This window comes from Pipra filicauda, unplaced genomic scaffold (genome assembly GCF_003945595.2).
Source record: "Pipra filicauda isolate LSUMZ 115617 unplaced genomic scaffold, ASM394559v2 scaffold249_size1133689_pilon, whole genome shotgun sequence".
Classification (NCBI taxonomy): Eukaryota; Metazoa; Chordata; class Aves; order Passeriformes; family Pipridae; genus Pipra; species Pipra filicauda.
The window spans coordinates 293,361-308,532 of NW_024104364.1; the positions used below are offsets into that span (position 1 = coordinate 293,361).

The 15,172-nt window shown below is 42.3% G+C and overlaps 1 protein-coding gene across 1 annotated transcript in view; it reads left to right on the top strand.

The window, feature by feature from the left end:
• The window catches only part of TRIM33 (tripartite motif containing 33), a 34,611-nt gene extending 19,570 nt beyond the window's left edge, over positions 1-15,041 (top strand). The window contains exons 9-20 of the mRNA XM_027746258.2: positions 1,236-1,483; positions 1,709-1,873; positions 2,676-2,876; positions 4,588-4,720; positions 5,798-5,861; positions 6,143-6,302; positions 7,245-7,591; positions 8,758-8,881; positions 9,863-9,937; positions 10,797-10,949; positions 12,610-12,660; positions 12,743-15,041. Coding sequence (XP_027602059.1) covers positions 1,236-1,483; positions 1,709-1,873; positions 2,676-2,876; positions 4,588-4,720; positions 5,798-5,861; positions 6,143-6,302; positions 7,245-7,591; positions 8,758-8,881; positions 9,863-9,937; positions 10,797-10,949; positions 12,610-12,660; positions 12,743-12,955 — 1,934 coding nt within the window. The 3' untranslated portion in view covers positions 12,956-15,041. The remainder of the gene's footprint in view (positions 1-1,235; positions 1,484-1,708; positions 1,874-2,675; positions 2,877-4,587; positions 4,721-5,797; positions 5,862-6,142; positions 6,303-7,244; positions 7,592-8,757; positions 8,882-9,862; positions 9,938-10,796; positions 10,950-12,609; positions 12,661-12,742) is intronic.
• Positions 15,042-15,172: the final 131 nt, after the last annotated feature.

Here is a 15,172-nt window from a genome sequence, read left to right on the forward strand (position 1 = left end):
GTTTGTTCTGTGTTACTTGAAAAACTCAGTTGAGTTGGGGATGTTCATCCACCATGGGTGAGTTGGAGTGCAATACATCTGTTAATGCAGGAGACCAAAACTCTTGACATAACCCATCCAGTCCTGATGATCCTCTTTTTCTGCTCTGTTCTTTCTAGTAGCAAAGCTTTCTCAAAGGGTTTTGAGAACCAGTGGGAATGGTTCTAGGAATGACACTAATCCTGGAATAGTTTGGGTTGGGAGGGACCTTAAAGCTCATCCAGTCCCACCCCCTGCCATGGGCAGGGACACCTTCCACTAGCCCAGGTTGCTCCAAACCCTGTCCAACCTGGCCTTGGACACTTCCCGGGATGGGGCAGCCACAGCTTCTCTGGGCAACCTGTGCCAGTTCCAGTATATTGAAATATAATCACTTAGACTTTGTAAAGCACAGGTTTTGAGTGAGAGAAGAGGGAGGTGAGACCTGTTAGCACCTGCTAACAGTTTTACCTGTTGGGTAAAACTGCAGTAGAAAATCTGATAAAAATACCAGCTTTTGTGTGTACTTGCTGCTTACTCTGAGTCCACTATCCAGGTTGTGGTGTTCCTGTCTTCAGTCAAGGAGGTTCATTCCCCAGGGCAGGCAGAGAAGGAAACAGGAAACTCTCTATAAAATGGGGCATGCAGATCCCAAGGAGTACATGTTAACAGTCAAAAATAACATTTTTGCCTTTTCCCTTTAGAGAGGTAACATGGTCCACCACATTTTAGGAAGGCAGGGCTTGCTTGTAGCAGTTTTGTGTGGTGTTTATGTAACCTGTTCTTAGTCACTCGGTTGTGGGACACTCTTCACTGTCTCCCAAATATCTCTTCCCAGGCTTTGCTTCCTTAGATATAGAAACTTTATGCTCAAAAAATTTTTTTCTCATCTTTTTTGTGGTGAACACAGAGCAGTCATCTCTACCTGTCTTGGCTTTTAAGACTATGCAGTTCCAGTTCTTTCACTCTTTCCTCACAAATCACGTTTTTAATTTTGCAATTTCTTCTTGTAGTCTGAGTTCTCGTTTTGTTTCTGTCACATATGGTTATAGAGACTTAAAAAGGAAATTTCAAGCTTGAATTGCTTTTTTACTGCCACTGAGGAAACTGCAGTAGAAACATCTGAATGTTCTGCATTTATCAGCCTTTGGATGATGATGGAGTTTTAAGTTTCCTTTTTTTTTTTTTTTTTTTTTTTTTTGGTTGGTTTTGTTTAGGTAACCTTGTCATTGAAAATAAACCAGCCCCTAGTTACACTCCTAATGTAGTGGTTGGGCAAACCCCTCCAGCAACAAACCACATCAGCAAAGCTCCAGGACAGATCAATCTTGCACAACTTCGACTCCAGCACATGCAGCAGCAAGTTTATGCCCAAAAACACCAGCAGCTGCAGCAGATGAGGATGGCACAGCCATCATCTGCATCCGTGCCCAGGCAGAGCAGCCAACAAGTCCTCCAGCAGCAGGTAAGTGTCTTTTATGTTGTTATTTCACTCAAAATTACCCTGTCAAATATAAACTTAGAAAGCAGTTTATAAACTAAAATCTTTTGAAATTTGACATCCCTTTAATGTGATGGCTCTTGGCTTTGCTTGATGTTATGTTACTCGTAATCCTACTACTGTGGGAAGAGATTGGCTTCTTTTCTCCCTGTTGAAAGCAAAAATTTTAAAAAACACAAACCCTTGCAGCCTCCCAGGTTGATCAGCATGCAGACCATGCAGAGGGGTAACATGAACTGTGGGGCTTTCCAAGCACATCAGATGAGAATGGCTCAGAATGCTGCTCGTATACCAGGAATCCCACGCCACAATGGACCTCAATACTCCATGATGCAACCTCACCTTCAAAGACAAGTATATCCTGTGTACACGCTTCATTTGTGCCATTGTGCCAGACTTTCATTCCAGTAGATGGTACCTCCAGCTGTAAATGTGTTTCTCTGTCACCCCTGTAACTCCCGGCCGCCCACGTTGATATGCTCTGCCATTGTACGGTGACATTTCTGTACTGTGAGGTGACATTTGGTGCTGAAACCTTAAAAATGAAAATGTTATATTTGTATTGCATTTTTTAGTTCTGGGAAGCAGAACGTTTCCTTTGGCACTTTTCAGTGACATTCAGCTTTTGGGTTTCCGTAGAGAATGCTGAGGAATAGCGAAGTTCAGAGTGGTGTAGCTGAGGGGTTTTTATTGAACTAAATTCTAAAGTGGTTTTAAATTCAAACCTGAAGCATGATGCAGAGCTCTGTATGCCATTAAGAATAAAAATTATTGATAATGAATGTTAATGTGACTAAGAAATCAAAAGTGAGTTTATATTACTTGAAACAGTCGCTTTTTTCTTAAAATTTATAGAGAGATGTATGAACTCTAAAGTTGTCTTTGGAGGAAGTAATTGCCTTAAAAAAAAAGAAAAAGAAAATGTTTTGGTGGAAGATGTGCTGTATATTTAAATGTCTAGGCACATAAGGTGTATTTTTCTTTCCAAGTGAAGAGAAACAGCAGTTGCTTTGCATTCAGTGCTGTCAGGTGACGGTGATAGATGGGAGTTGGTGTGGTTTTGGTCGAGGTCTGTCACACAGTGCATGTGTTGCAGTGTCCCTGCAGTGCCTGCCCTGTCTGTAACACAGCCCTGCTCTCTGCTCTCTCCCTGCAGCACTCGAACCCTGGGCATGCTGGGCCTTTTCCAGTGGTTTCTGTGCACAACACCACAATAAACCCCACCAGCCCCACCACAGCAACCATGGCCAGTGCAAACAGGGGGCCCACGAGTCCGTCCGTCTCAGCCATCGAGCTCATCCCCTCCGTGACAAACCCAGAGAACCTGCCTTCCCTGCCAGATATCCCACCCATCCAGGTCAGTGGTGCTCATCAGGCACTTAGCACTGGAATGATCTGCTTCCCTTTCCATGTATTTTTTTCATTTGGATACCAGTGTGTGTGTCTGTGGAATGATGCGGTTGTCGTTTAAAATTTAAATTAAAATCTTCGGCCCTTCACTTGGGCTGTTTTCTCCATGTAGGGTTGAGCTGCTCCACCTGTTAACCTGTAGATTAATCAGTATTTAATGTGTGTCAGATAGTAAAATTGAGACTTTAAATAATCCCAAGTGTTAATTTCCTTTCTTCCACAAGGCCATCCTGTGGGAAGGATATCACTAGAATAGTTGAATAGTTGTGGAAAATACCACTACAATAGTTAAATAGTTGTGGAAGATATCAGTAGAACAGTTGAATAGTTAAGATATCACTGAAATAGTTGAATAGTTATGGAAGATATCACTAGAATAGTTGAATAGTTACATATTTTGAGTGTCCTGAATGGTGATTTATTCAGGGTTAAAATTGCCTGGAGCTTCTCTGTGATATTCCTAAAGGTAGCAGAGGCAGGAAGCACAGAGGGAAGGTGTCCCACTGCCCCACAGAGAGGGGACACGAGCTGAGGTAGATTTTGAAGTGGAGCCCATTTGGAGAGGTCAAAAGAATAATTTAATGTACATGTGGAGGCAAAGAAAGTAAAAGTAATGTGTTTTCTGCAGGAGTGTTTGGGAGACCAGGGAGAAGAGTCTTCATCTTGAGATGTGTACATTGAAATGCCCATATAAAGCACGGGAGATCTGGTCATTGTACAGGAAACAAAACCTAAATTCCAGCCAAGCAGATGGTCTGGTTTAATACCAACAGCAACTCTGACATTTAATCTACAGAGTGTGAGAATAGGAGGAAAAAAAAGAATCACATCTCAGTGATCTGTGGTGCTGAGGCTTTGCTTACTCATTAGAACAAAACACAAGTGTGAGTGGCTGTGCCTAATTCATCTTTCCATGTGTGAAGTTCAGGAGACACCAAGTTAGAAATGGTTGTTAGTGGGATAGTCCAGAACATTCACATGCAGCTTCCAGGTGCACTGAAAATGCAGAATTCTGTTAAGATGCTCTTTTTTTATACCTGTTCATGCAATAGTTGTTGTGGATTTTTAGTTGGATTTAGTGGACAGGGAGCTGTTAGTCCTTCAAGCTGCTTGCAGTCATTAAAACTTGAATACAGTGTGTTTCAAACATGTTATTTGCAGTTATGCTGTCTTGCAGTTAATGGCTTTAAGCAGTTACAGCAGTAGGGTCCCTTTTTCTTTGGGTTTAGCAGATACTGAAATCTGTGTGAAAAGTGAATGGGAGGGAGATTTCCCATCACATTAAGGACAAACAAGTTCATGGTTTCCCTTAATTGTGGAATAACTCTTGCAACATCAGTGATCTGGTAGTTCATGACTAACACCATGTGTGTGAGTAACACTGAGCATCTGGGAACCAGAAAGTTTGGAATGACCTGGAGTAAGTGCAGCCTGGGACCATACTGGAAGAACTCTGATTTAGGAGCCTTTGAAAAATCTGACTTTAAATTTCTTATTTGAAAGCCTCATCTCTGTATAAAACTGATGAAAATGTTTGCTGGTGTCCCAAATCCTCGAAGGGAGAGGGAACAATTCCCATAAAGATGCTGATCGCTGTTTAAAGATGTTCAACTTGAATTAGACCTCTCTGATTCAGATTTTTGTTTTTTTCTTCTTAGCTTGAAGATGCTGGTTCAAATAGTTTAGATAACCTGCTAAGCAGATACATTACAGGCAGCCACCTCCCCCCACAGCCCACGAGTACCATGAATCCCTCCCCAGGACCTTCAGCTCTGTCTCCAGGGTCATCAGGTAAATGTGATGGGTATTTGTGGTATTTTAAGTTGAAAACAATTGCTTACCATTTTTTACCAAATTTATTTAAAATTTATTTTGCTCAGAAATAGATTCTTTTGGAAATTTAAATTTTACCCTCCTTCAGAAAAGTTTTTATAGTAACAAACTGGCAGCCCATGAGTGAAGTATTCCAGATACATGTAGAGATAATATTTTTGTCCTGTGTTACCACAATTGGGTTTTTTTGTGCATCAGAGGACATAGTTCAGTTATTGTCCCCAAATGAGGACTGGCTGGACCATTCTGAGGTTTGGGAAGTAAGTTTATAGAATAGCTTAGTCACAGAAATACACCCAACAATCATTTGAGCAGGGTCATTCTGAGTATAACCAGTTAATGGTAGACATTTCATTATGGATGTGAACAAATTAAGTCACCAGTACCTAAGGCTGAGTTATTTAAATATTGGAAATGTCCATTCCTATTAGAAAGAAGATGATTTCAGTCACTAGGAAGAAGTTTTTCCTTGTGAGGGTGGGGAGGCCCTGGCACAGGTTGCCCAGAGAAGCTGTGGCTGCCCCATCCCTGGAAGTGTCCAAGGCCAGGTTGGATGGAGCTTGGAGCAACCTGGGCTAGTGGAAGGTGTCCCTGCCCATGGCAGGGGGTGGGACTGGATGGGCTTTAAGTTCCCAAACCACTCTGGGATTTCGTAGGTGTTTCTCTTGGTCTTCTCTCCAAGATGCTGTGGATGAAGGGGTGCAGCAGTGGGACTTACAGTGTTTCTCAAAACCTGCATGCAAACCATGCAGAGTTTGCTTTTTTGACTTTATCAGAGCATAAAATTTGAGGGCATGGTGGGCTGAAGGCTTTAACACTGTTTGGATTAGCTGAAATAATTACTGGGTCTCTTACCAACCGTGTGTTGTCTTTTTTTTATTTAATTTGATCTGATCAAATGACAAAGAACAGCTGACTTAGGTGACTTATTAGATTAGGATATTTTAGCAGCATTTCTGGTGTTACTCAACACTAGTCATTATACTTGAGAATGTAAACTTGTACCAAGTCAACTTCTGTGCTGCTTCTTTGCAGGTTTATCCAACTCCCACACTCCAGTGAGGCCACCCAGTACCTCCAGCACAGGGAGCAGAGGAAGGTGAGTGATGCCAGGCTGAAAATTCAGACATGAAGAATTAAAAAAAAAAAGAATTAGCAGTGGATTAATAGGGCTTCAATATAATTATGACTCAAAAATGGAAGAATGCTTACATGGAGATTTATATTTTTTATTTTTTTTCCCTTCACTGTGATTCTCTGCTGTAAACTCGAGCTTTTGTAAATGTTCTGATGTGCTTTGCCTTTCATTTGGGAAACAGTTACCCAAAATTCTTTGCCCTGATGATTTTTCCTCTTATTTATGTGCTGGTGTCTTTCTAGCTGTGGCTCCTCGGGCAGAACTGCTGAGAAAACTGGTGTTAACTTCAAGGCTGACCAAGTGAAAGTAAAGCAAGAGCCAGGCACAGAGGAAGAGATCTGCAGCTTCTCAGGAACAGTAAAACAGGAAAAAACAGAGGATGGCAGGAGGAGTGCTTGCATGGTAAAGTTAGTTTATGTAACAATATGTCATGGTTGTCCTAGCAGCATGTTTAAGAATTTGGAAATAAAGAAAAAAGAGGCAATTCTACTCATAACCCTCATTCTGAGAGGTGTTTTCTCCCTGGCAGTGCTCTGCCAGGCACAGGGTAGTCTGTCATGTAATTTTATCTTTAGCTATTAAAGTTAAATACCCACAGTGTGGTGTGTTTGCTGCTTTTAATCCTTAGTTAATAAAAGCTATAAGTCACCTACTAATAGTAGTTCCTGGATATTCACCCATATGTAATTACATTCAGAAATCTCCCAATCAGTCAAAAGTTCTTATGCCAGAGCATAAATAAAATATTCATCCAAGAGAATATTTTCTGGTGTTACCCAGCTATGCTTGATTTAATGGGATTGTGTACTTGGAGCAGGGTGGTGGATTGGAGGAGTTTTCCTAATGTCAATGAAAGTTAGTTTTTAATGAATGATCATTAAAGGAAAGATCATTTAGGAAGAAATTCTTTACAGAAGGGGTAATCAGCCATTGGAATGGGCTGCCTAGGGAGGTGGTGGATTCTCCATCCCTGGAGGTTTTTAAGAAGAGACTGGATGTGGCATCAGTGCCATGGGCTGGGAACCACGGCAGGGTTGGATCAAGGGTTGGACTTGATGATCTCAGAGGTCCCTTCCAACCTGACTGATTCTGTGATTCTATGATCAGTGTATTTGACCTGAAAGTTTATCATGTTGTACATCAGGAGAAATGAGTGTGTTCTTGAAAGGAAGGGCTTGTGAAAAAGTAGCTTTCAATATTACGTGCACCTCAGCTCTTCATAAAACTTTCCCACTTGTTTTGGGATGTGAGTGTAGTACCTTTAAACAGTGGATGGCTTTTGAATTCCAGCACGTGAAGGAAGATGCCCTTCTAAAATTGCCTCTCTCCCGCTTCTCGTTTCAGCTCAGCAGCCCTGAGAGCAGCTTGACACCACCACTATCCACCACCTTGCACCTGGAAAGCGAATTAGAAGCGTTGGGGAGCCTGGAAAACCACGTGAAGACAGAACCAGCGGATCTGAGCGAGAGCTGCAAGCAGTCAGGGCACGGGCTGGTGAACGGCAAGTCCCCCGTGCGCAGCCTCATGCACCGCTCGGCCCGCGCCGGGGGAGAGGGGAACAACAAGGACGACGACCCCAACGAGGACTGGTGTGCTGTGTGCCAGAACGGGGGGGACCTGCTGTGCTGTGAGAAGTGCCCCAAGGTGTTCCACCTCACCTGTCACGTACCAACACTCCTCAGCTTCCCCAGGTACGGGATCGCCGTCAGCCCGGAGGACGGGGGGAGAGGCCAGGCAGAGAGGGAGCTGGGAGTTTGGATTGACAGGAGGCTGAACAGGAGCCAGAGTGTGCCCAGGGGGACAAGAAGGCCAATGGGTCCTGGCCTGGCTCAGGAACAGGGTGGCCAACAGGGCCAGGGAAGTGATTCTGCCCCTGGACTCAGCACTGGGGAGGCCACCCCTGGAGTGCTGTGTCCAGTTCTGGGCCCTCAGCTCAGGAAGGACATGGAGGGGCTGGAGCAGGTCCAGAGGAGAGCAACGAGGCTGGGGAAGGGACTGGAGCACAAGTGCTGTGAGGAGAGGCTGAGGGAGCTGGGGGGGCTCAGCCTGGAGAAGAGGAGGCTCAGGGGAGACCTCCTCACTCTCTGCAGCTCCCTGACAGGAGGGGGGAGCCAGGGGGGTTGGTCTCTTTTCCCAGGCAACTCTCAGCAAGACAAGAGGGCTGGGTCTTGAGCTGTGCCAGGGGAGGTTTAGGTTGGATATTAGGAAGAATTTCTTTCCAGAGAGGGTACTGAGCCATTGGAATGGGCTGCCCGGGGAAGGGGTGGATTCTCCATCCCTGGAGGTTTTTAAGCTGAGACTGGATGTGGCATCAGTGCCATGGGCTGGGAACCACAGCGAGGTTGGATCAAGGGTTGGACTTGATGATCTCGGAGGTCCCTTCCAACCCAGCTGATTCTGTGATTCTGTGATTCATGGGGGGAGATTGTCCATAGTGCCAAAACTCTGTTTTGCTCCACCCCAGCTGGTTCTGGGTGATTTCTTGGAGTAAAACTTTTAGTAAGACTTGTAGTAAAGACTTTTCCAATGCCTGCCTGAATTGTTTGTGCCTGGTCAATGTTTAGCTGATAAACACATGATCTCTCAGACTGTGATACTCTTACATGGAGTTTATTTTAAGGTGAGATGAGAGTGGTGGTGTAAAGGATTAAAACATCATTGGGAGAGGAATATGAGGGCAGGAAAACTGACCTTCACTTGGCAGGGTTATTGTGGGCATTAAGGGTTATTCCTTAGCTTTGGATATTCAAGTCATTACTGCATTGGAGTGTGAATCTGTAAGAGTGAAAAAATCTTTGTAGTCCCTGATGAGAATTTGCCCCTGGATATCTTCAATAATTGTGTTTTTTCTCTTCAGTGGAGAGTGGATATGTACATTCTGCAGAGATCTGAGCAAACCTGAAGTAGAGTATGATTGTGACAATTCACAGCACAGCAAGAAGGGGAAAACAGCACAAGGCCTGAGTCCTGTGGACCAAAGGGTAGGTCTCAAATCTGCAGGAATCTGCTTCCTAGGAAAAAGTGCTTTCTCAGATTAGCTCTCCCCCACTGTTTGGAGATGGTTTTGCTGTGGCTGCAGCAAATTAAATGTGAATCTGGCTCTTGCAAAACAACCCAAAATGATTATAATGAGATTTTTCTTGCTGTGAGATGTGGCCACATCTCCAGGTGTTGGTGACTGTGGGAATGTTCTACTGCATTGGGACTGTAATCACTTAGTAGCTAAAATTTTATGTAAACAGATATTCTATATTTAAATGCATCATTTAACATGTTCTTAATTAGAAATTCTTGGTATTTAGCATCAATGTAACCTTCATAAAATAGTTCTGAAAGTTTGGTGTGTTAAGTCCAAGCTGTGAGAGCTGCTGCAAGTGGATTTTTGGGGAAGGTATAATGGCCTTGACAGTCAGAATTCATTTTACCTTTATCAATCAACCTGTGTGTAAAGGGTTCTCAAACCAAATTCCTCCAAAGGAATTACAAGCAAAGCAAAGAAAAATATTTCAACAGGGAGTTTATAAGAAACCTCTGGGTTTGGTTTCAGATTGTTTAATTTTGTCTTGTGGGGAAAAGAGACATCTGTAGCTCAGTCCTTTCCTGTTACATGTGGTTGTGGTTGGACAAAAGCAGTAAAAGGAACTGTAGTTTGTTGTGTTTTGTTTTGTTTTTTTTTTAATTTGCAGTAGATTAGCATGCCCCTCTCCATGTTAAATTTTAGCCCTTGGCTTTTGTTTAGGAAGAAGAAAGCAAAGAGGAAGTTTGTGAACATTATGTGTTCTGCCTCTCAACTCTGCCCTCCTAAAAATTGTAACTTTCCTAATTAAGCTTTTGGGGGTTGCATCTAAATTTTCTAGTACTGAGCTGTTGAAGGACAAACCTATTTAAAACAGGGAGGTGTGAATTTCTGTGCTAAGGATAAATTAGGAGTATCAATCTGAAGCTGTTTTATTGCTTTATAGAAATGTGAACGTCTCCTGCTTTACCTGTACTGCCACGAGCTGAGCATTGAATTTCAAGAGCCAGTCCCAGCCTCGGTGAGTCTCCTGGAAAACAGTTTGTGGTTTACTTCTGATATAACATCTCTGAAAGTCTGGAGTTGAAGGAGCTGACTTTACTAGAAGCATGTCTCCCTTGATCAATCTAAAAGTTCTGGCAGTCATCCAGTATTTTGTGATACTGAAAGAAGCTGATTCTGTAGCTTCCCCATGCAGATGCTTCACTTCCAGTCTCTTAAAATAGATATTTAAAAATACTTTCAATTAGCAGTTATTGACTTGGAAGAGGATGTCTCAGGATACCCGTGAAATTCAAAATACTTTGGGAGAGCTCTTTTTTTCTTTTTGGACAAACTTTTGAATGAAAACAGGAAAAAAACTGCTTTGACTCTTCTGTTTTCAGCTGTAAAAGAAGTAACTGTAATGAAAAGCCTTCCTATGCTGTGATAGACATAGAATAATGGAATTATTTGGGTTGGAAGAGACCTTAAAGCCCATCTCATTCCACCCCCTGCCGTGGGCAGGGACACCTTCCACTAGCCCAGGTTGCTCCAAGCCCTGTCCAACCTGGCCTTGGACACTTCCAGGGATGGGGCAGCCACAGCTTCTCTGGGCAACCTGTCCCAGGGCCTCCCCACCCTCCCAGGGAAAACAATTCCTCCCCAATATCCCATCTCACCCTGCCCTCTGGCAGTGGGAAGCCATTCCCCCTTGTCCTGTCACTCCATACCCTTGTAAAGAACTTTTTAAACAGTTTGAGGGAAGGAAATCCTTTGTCTTTGCCGAACATACATAAAGTGTGTGATGAGACCAACTCACCGAAAGCTTCAAAAACACTCAACTCCCTCCGTGAGCTCTGTGGTGATTTCAGTGATAAACGACTGTTTGCTCTTCACAGATACCAAACTACTATAAAATTATAAAGAAACCAATGGATTTGTCCACGGTGAAGAAGAAGCTGCAGAAGAAGCATTCCCAGCACTACCAGAGCCCCGAGGATTTCGTGGCAGACGTGCGGTTGATCTTCAAGAACTGTGACCGGTTTAATGAAGTATGTTAACTTCCAATCTCAGCACTCTTTAGATTAAAGATTGATTTCAACATGCTTGTGCAGCTTCTCCAGTTAAAGGCTCTGCTTCCAGTCTTAACTTCTGCTTTTGGAGCAGATGCCAAAGCAGACACTTAAAAACCAAACCAAACAAAGGCAACTGCAGAAATATTTCTCCTTTTTAGTTAAATTGGGAGTTCAGGCTTTCACAGAGGGAACTCTTAAAGTGCTTTCTGGATCTCTGACTGAGGGGCAGGGTGACCTCGTTACTGTGTGAAGTGCTTAGAAAGTGTGGTAATAAAGACAAACAAAGCCCTTCAAAACTGTACAGATAATTGTTTTACACTCATGAAATGTGGTAAATTCTATTGAGGAGCTTCCTCTACTGAGAAGTGCCTTTCTGAAGAATATTCTGGTTCTAGTACCTCACAGAGGCTGAATACAGAAAAGCTTTAAGGTTGTTATTGCCAATATTGACCTTACTGCTTTAGCTCATGGGTAGCTGGGCTCTCACAAAAACCAGTTTTCAGTGGATAGCTTGGGTATGGAGTCATATCTTTTACTAATTTTGCAATGATCCCATCTCATAATGAAATATTTGTACCTTACATGTGAAATGTGACTTGGGGAGATGAATTACCTGAGTGTTACTGCTACTGGGGCAATGGAAAAATAATCTGAATATTAAAAAAAAAGTGGTGATACTGTGGTGAGACAGAGTAGGAGCTCAGAGGGTTCCTAATTTCTGACAAAAGGCGTCACAGGGAGTGGCTTTCTTCTGACCTTAGAAATGCATAAACAGGCCAATATTTCTCTGTAAACTGTAACCTGAATTTGCAGTGTTTGGGCTGCACTTCTTGCTCCGTGCAGAAGTAAATTGAAGGGACTGCACAGAGCTGCAATTAAAATCCCACTAGTGAAAATCAAGGTTAATGATGTGATGCTGTAAATGCTCACAAGCATTTGGGACTTTGTCAGCCCCAACTCCTTTATGTCTCTGCATTAGATGGAGGTTCATGAGCACTGGGGGAAGAAGTTGCAATTATGTGAACTTCTCAATCAAGGGAATTAATGAAGCAGCTACTGTAGGGTAAAACAAGCTGCAGCTCTCAGGGACCAGAGTAAAACAAAGGAGGAAGGGACTGAGGGATGTGGTGGTTTTTTTCTTATTTTTCTTTCTTAAAAAAAAAAAAAAAAAAAAAAAAAAGATGTTTCAGCTTGTCTGGCCTATGGCAAAAGTTGAGTCCCCCTGACCCCTCACAGTGGCATCATATCTAGTGCCTCTAAGCCAAATGCTTTTAAAAAGCAGAAATCCAAGCTGGGTCAGACCCCTGGAAAGCAGTTTCCTGGAGCACTTCTCTCCAGAGTGAGACTTGCCACGAAAATGTGTAGGCAACGAAAATTGAGCACCAAGAAAGCAGTCATGAGTAGAAAATGACTGGGAGCCATTTATTTGTGCAAGAGTTGTGTGTTTTGTTGAAGGTTTATTTACCACCTAAGACTGTCTTAAACCTGCTGCCTCTAAGTTTGGGAACTAAAGAGCTCAGCCCATAACAAACTGTGGTGTTGTTATGGCTGACTTTAGTCATCCAATCCTATGCAATCTGGTAAACTTTAGGAAGGATTATAATTTCATTTTTTTTGACTCTGGTATCCTTTTTAGATGATGAAAGTTGTTCAAGTTTATGCAGAAACACAAGAGATTAATTTGAAGGTAAGCGTTTCAGACCATGCACACTTGGTGAAGGGATGTGCATTTCCAACAGGTGAATATTCCTGTCTTCTTTCATCCACAGGCTGATTCAGAAGTAGCACAGGCAGGGAAGGCAGTTGCATTATACTTTGAAGATAAACTTTCAGAGATCTACCCAGACAGGACCTTCCAGCCTTTGCCTGAATTTGAGCAGGAAGAGGATGATGGTGAAATAACTGAGGACTCCGATGAAGATTTTATACAACCACGTAGAAAACGCCTAAAATCAGATGAGAGACCAGTGCATATAAAGTAATCTAATGATATGGACCTGAAATTTATTGTAAAAACTGTTATTTAAGTGTTCCTGGAATATTATCATGCCTGCAGTGGCCATCTTGAAGAAGCTGATAGCTTTTTAAACAGTATTAGATTACAAAAAACACTTGTACAGAAAAACATTCGCATCAAAAGGGGAAAAAAACCTGTATTGTAAATTTTTGGTGGTTTGTATTTTTTTTTTCCTTGATCCTTTCTTTTCCTGATGGAGGGGACACACTCATCCTGGTCTCACAGATAGAGGTGGAGGAAATGTTGAAGAGAAGCAGATTTGATGAGATGTTCCAAGTACAGCTGAGACTGTGTAGGAGAACGTTCTGCAGGACTGGACCAATAGAGTGACTGTATCTTGCATTACACTGCAGTGTAAACTGTGAGCAAAGTCCCTGAAATCCCCTCTCTGTGTGAACTCAAGTGTGTGTTGGTCATTGCTTTGGTCATCTCATTGCAGCAGAGTTGTGAATAACTGGTCTTCTGTGTCGATCAATTACTGACATTTTACTTTCTTTACTCCATTTTATGTGTAGCAAAAGGAAAAAGAAAAATATCATTAAACTGTTCTGAATTGGCAAGTGCAGGAATGTGAGTTTTTGACAGGCAGAAGGAGCTAAGCTGGTGGCAACAATCTCTTTCAGTAGGATGAGGTGTATTTATTAAAATCCTGTACCCAGAACATTTTAATGGAGTTCATGGCAGAAGTCTCAGTGTTGTCATCTGTCCCTGATCCCCCTGATGAGGCAGAATGTTCTTTCCAGTATTCATTCTCTAGTTTCTGTACTTAAAATATAGACTGAAGAGGTAATAACTGGTTGGGGTGTTTTTCCAGTCTTCCTAAATATCAGTTTCTAATAGACCACTCGGCAAACAATAACATATTAACTACCAAATGTGTAAAATTTCCTGTATTCACTTTGTCTTATTTGTAAATAGTGAATTGAGATTTCTTGCAGATCAGCAACATTTGCTGAACTGTTTTTAAGCTAATATGTATTCTTATTGATTGTTCCTATCAAGAAAAGATTTGTAATATATGCTATTTCTAACATTGCATTCATTTTGAGGTTCTGTCTTATTTTTCTTAGAGTTACTTCTCAGAACTTTTCTTCAGAAGCAGCTTGTGAGCAAAATGTCCAGAAGGATTGGAATCAGTCTGAGTTTGGGTTATCTGTCCACCCACTTGCACAGACCAGGATTTGGCTTTGAGTGGTTTCTGGTCAAACAGTGAAAACAGAACATTTTCCCAAATTCCCTCAGTGAGCCTTGAGGCACCTCTGCTGTGCCTTCCCCTTGGACACTGCCTTCATCCCTGTGAAATCAGGGTCAGCACAAGGATTTATAGTTTGAATAGTTGTTTTCTTTCCTGACAGAAGTCAATACTAGAAATAATGAATGTCATTTCTGGCCTTCACATCGCTCTTGCTAAAGTGAGGTGAAGAATTCATGTGATCAGATGAGCTCGAGTTGACAGACTCTAAATTTGCCGTAATTTGTGTGAATACAACAATTCTGTGGTAAATCCCTGGGGGTTTGGTGTCCTTAGCAACTCCTGGGACATTGTACACGCTTTACCATAATGGTAAAGAGAAATATTTTAGCACAATGTCAAATTTGAGATCTGCTCTCAGCAGTCTTTACGCAAAGAACTGCGGATCTGGTTGCTTTTCATGAGAACCGAGTCTGTACATTGGGACTCCCCCTCTCTCACAAAAAAAAAAAATGAGTGGACTGAAGGTATTTGTGACTTCAAGCTCACTTCTTCACTCAGATGTTACAGTTAAACTGGTTGGGGTTTTTTCCATTTCTCAGATATTAACAATAGTGATGGTTTAAATTTAATTTTTAGCAGTTTGTACGTGAAAAGAAGAGGGAAAAGGAATTCCATTTCAACATCTTAAGTTGACAGAGAGCAAAAGCTTTGCCTATAGGCAGGCTGACGTGTGTGAATAGGACACTGGTAGTGACAAGGGATCATTTCATGGCTCTGTGTATTGCCTATTTATGCATTTCTAGTTTCTCAGCTTCATTTTGCAAAAGGAATATTATTAAAATTATCATGAAAATAAGATTTTTGTGAATTCTCTTCAATCGGGGGTCCCCGTTTTTACAGCGCTTACACTCTTTGGGTTCTGGACCTCCAGGCCTCAGCTTTTGAACTGTTCCCTGGGCACCAGCCATGGATTGAATCCTGCAGAGC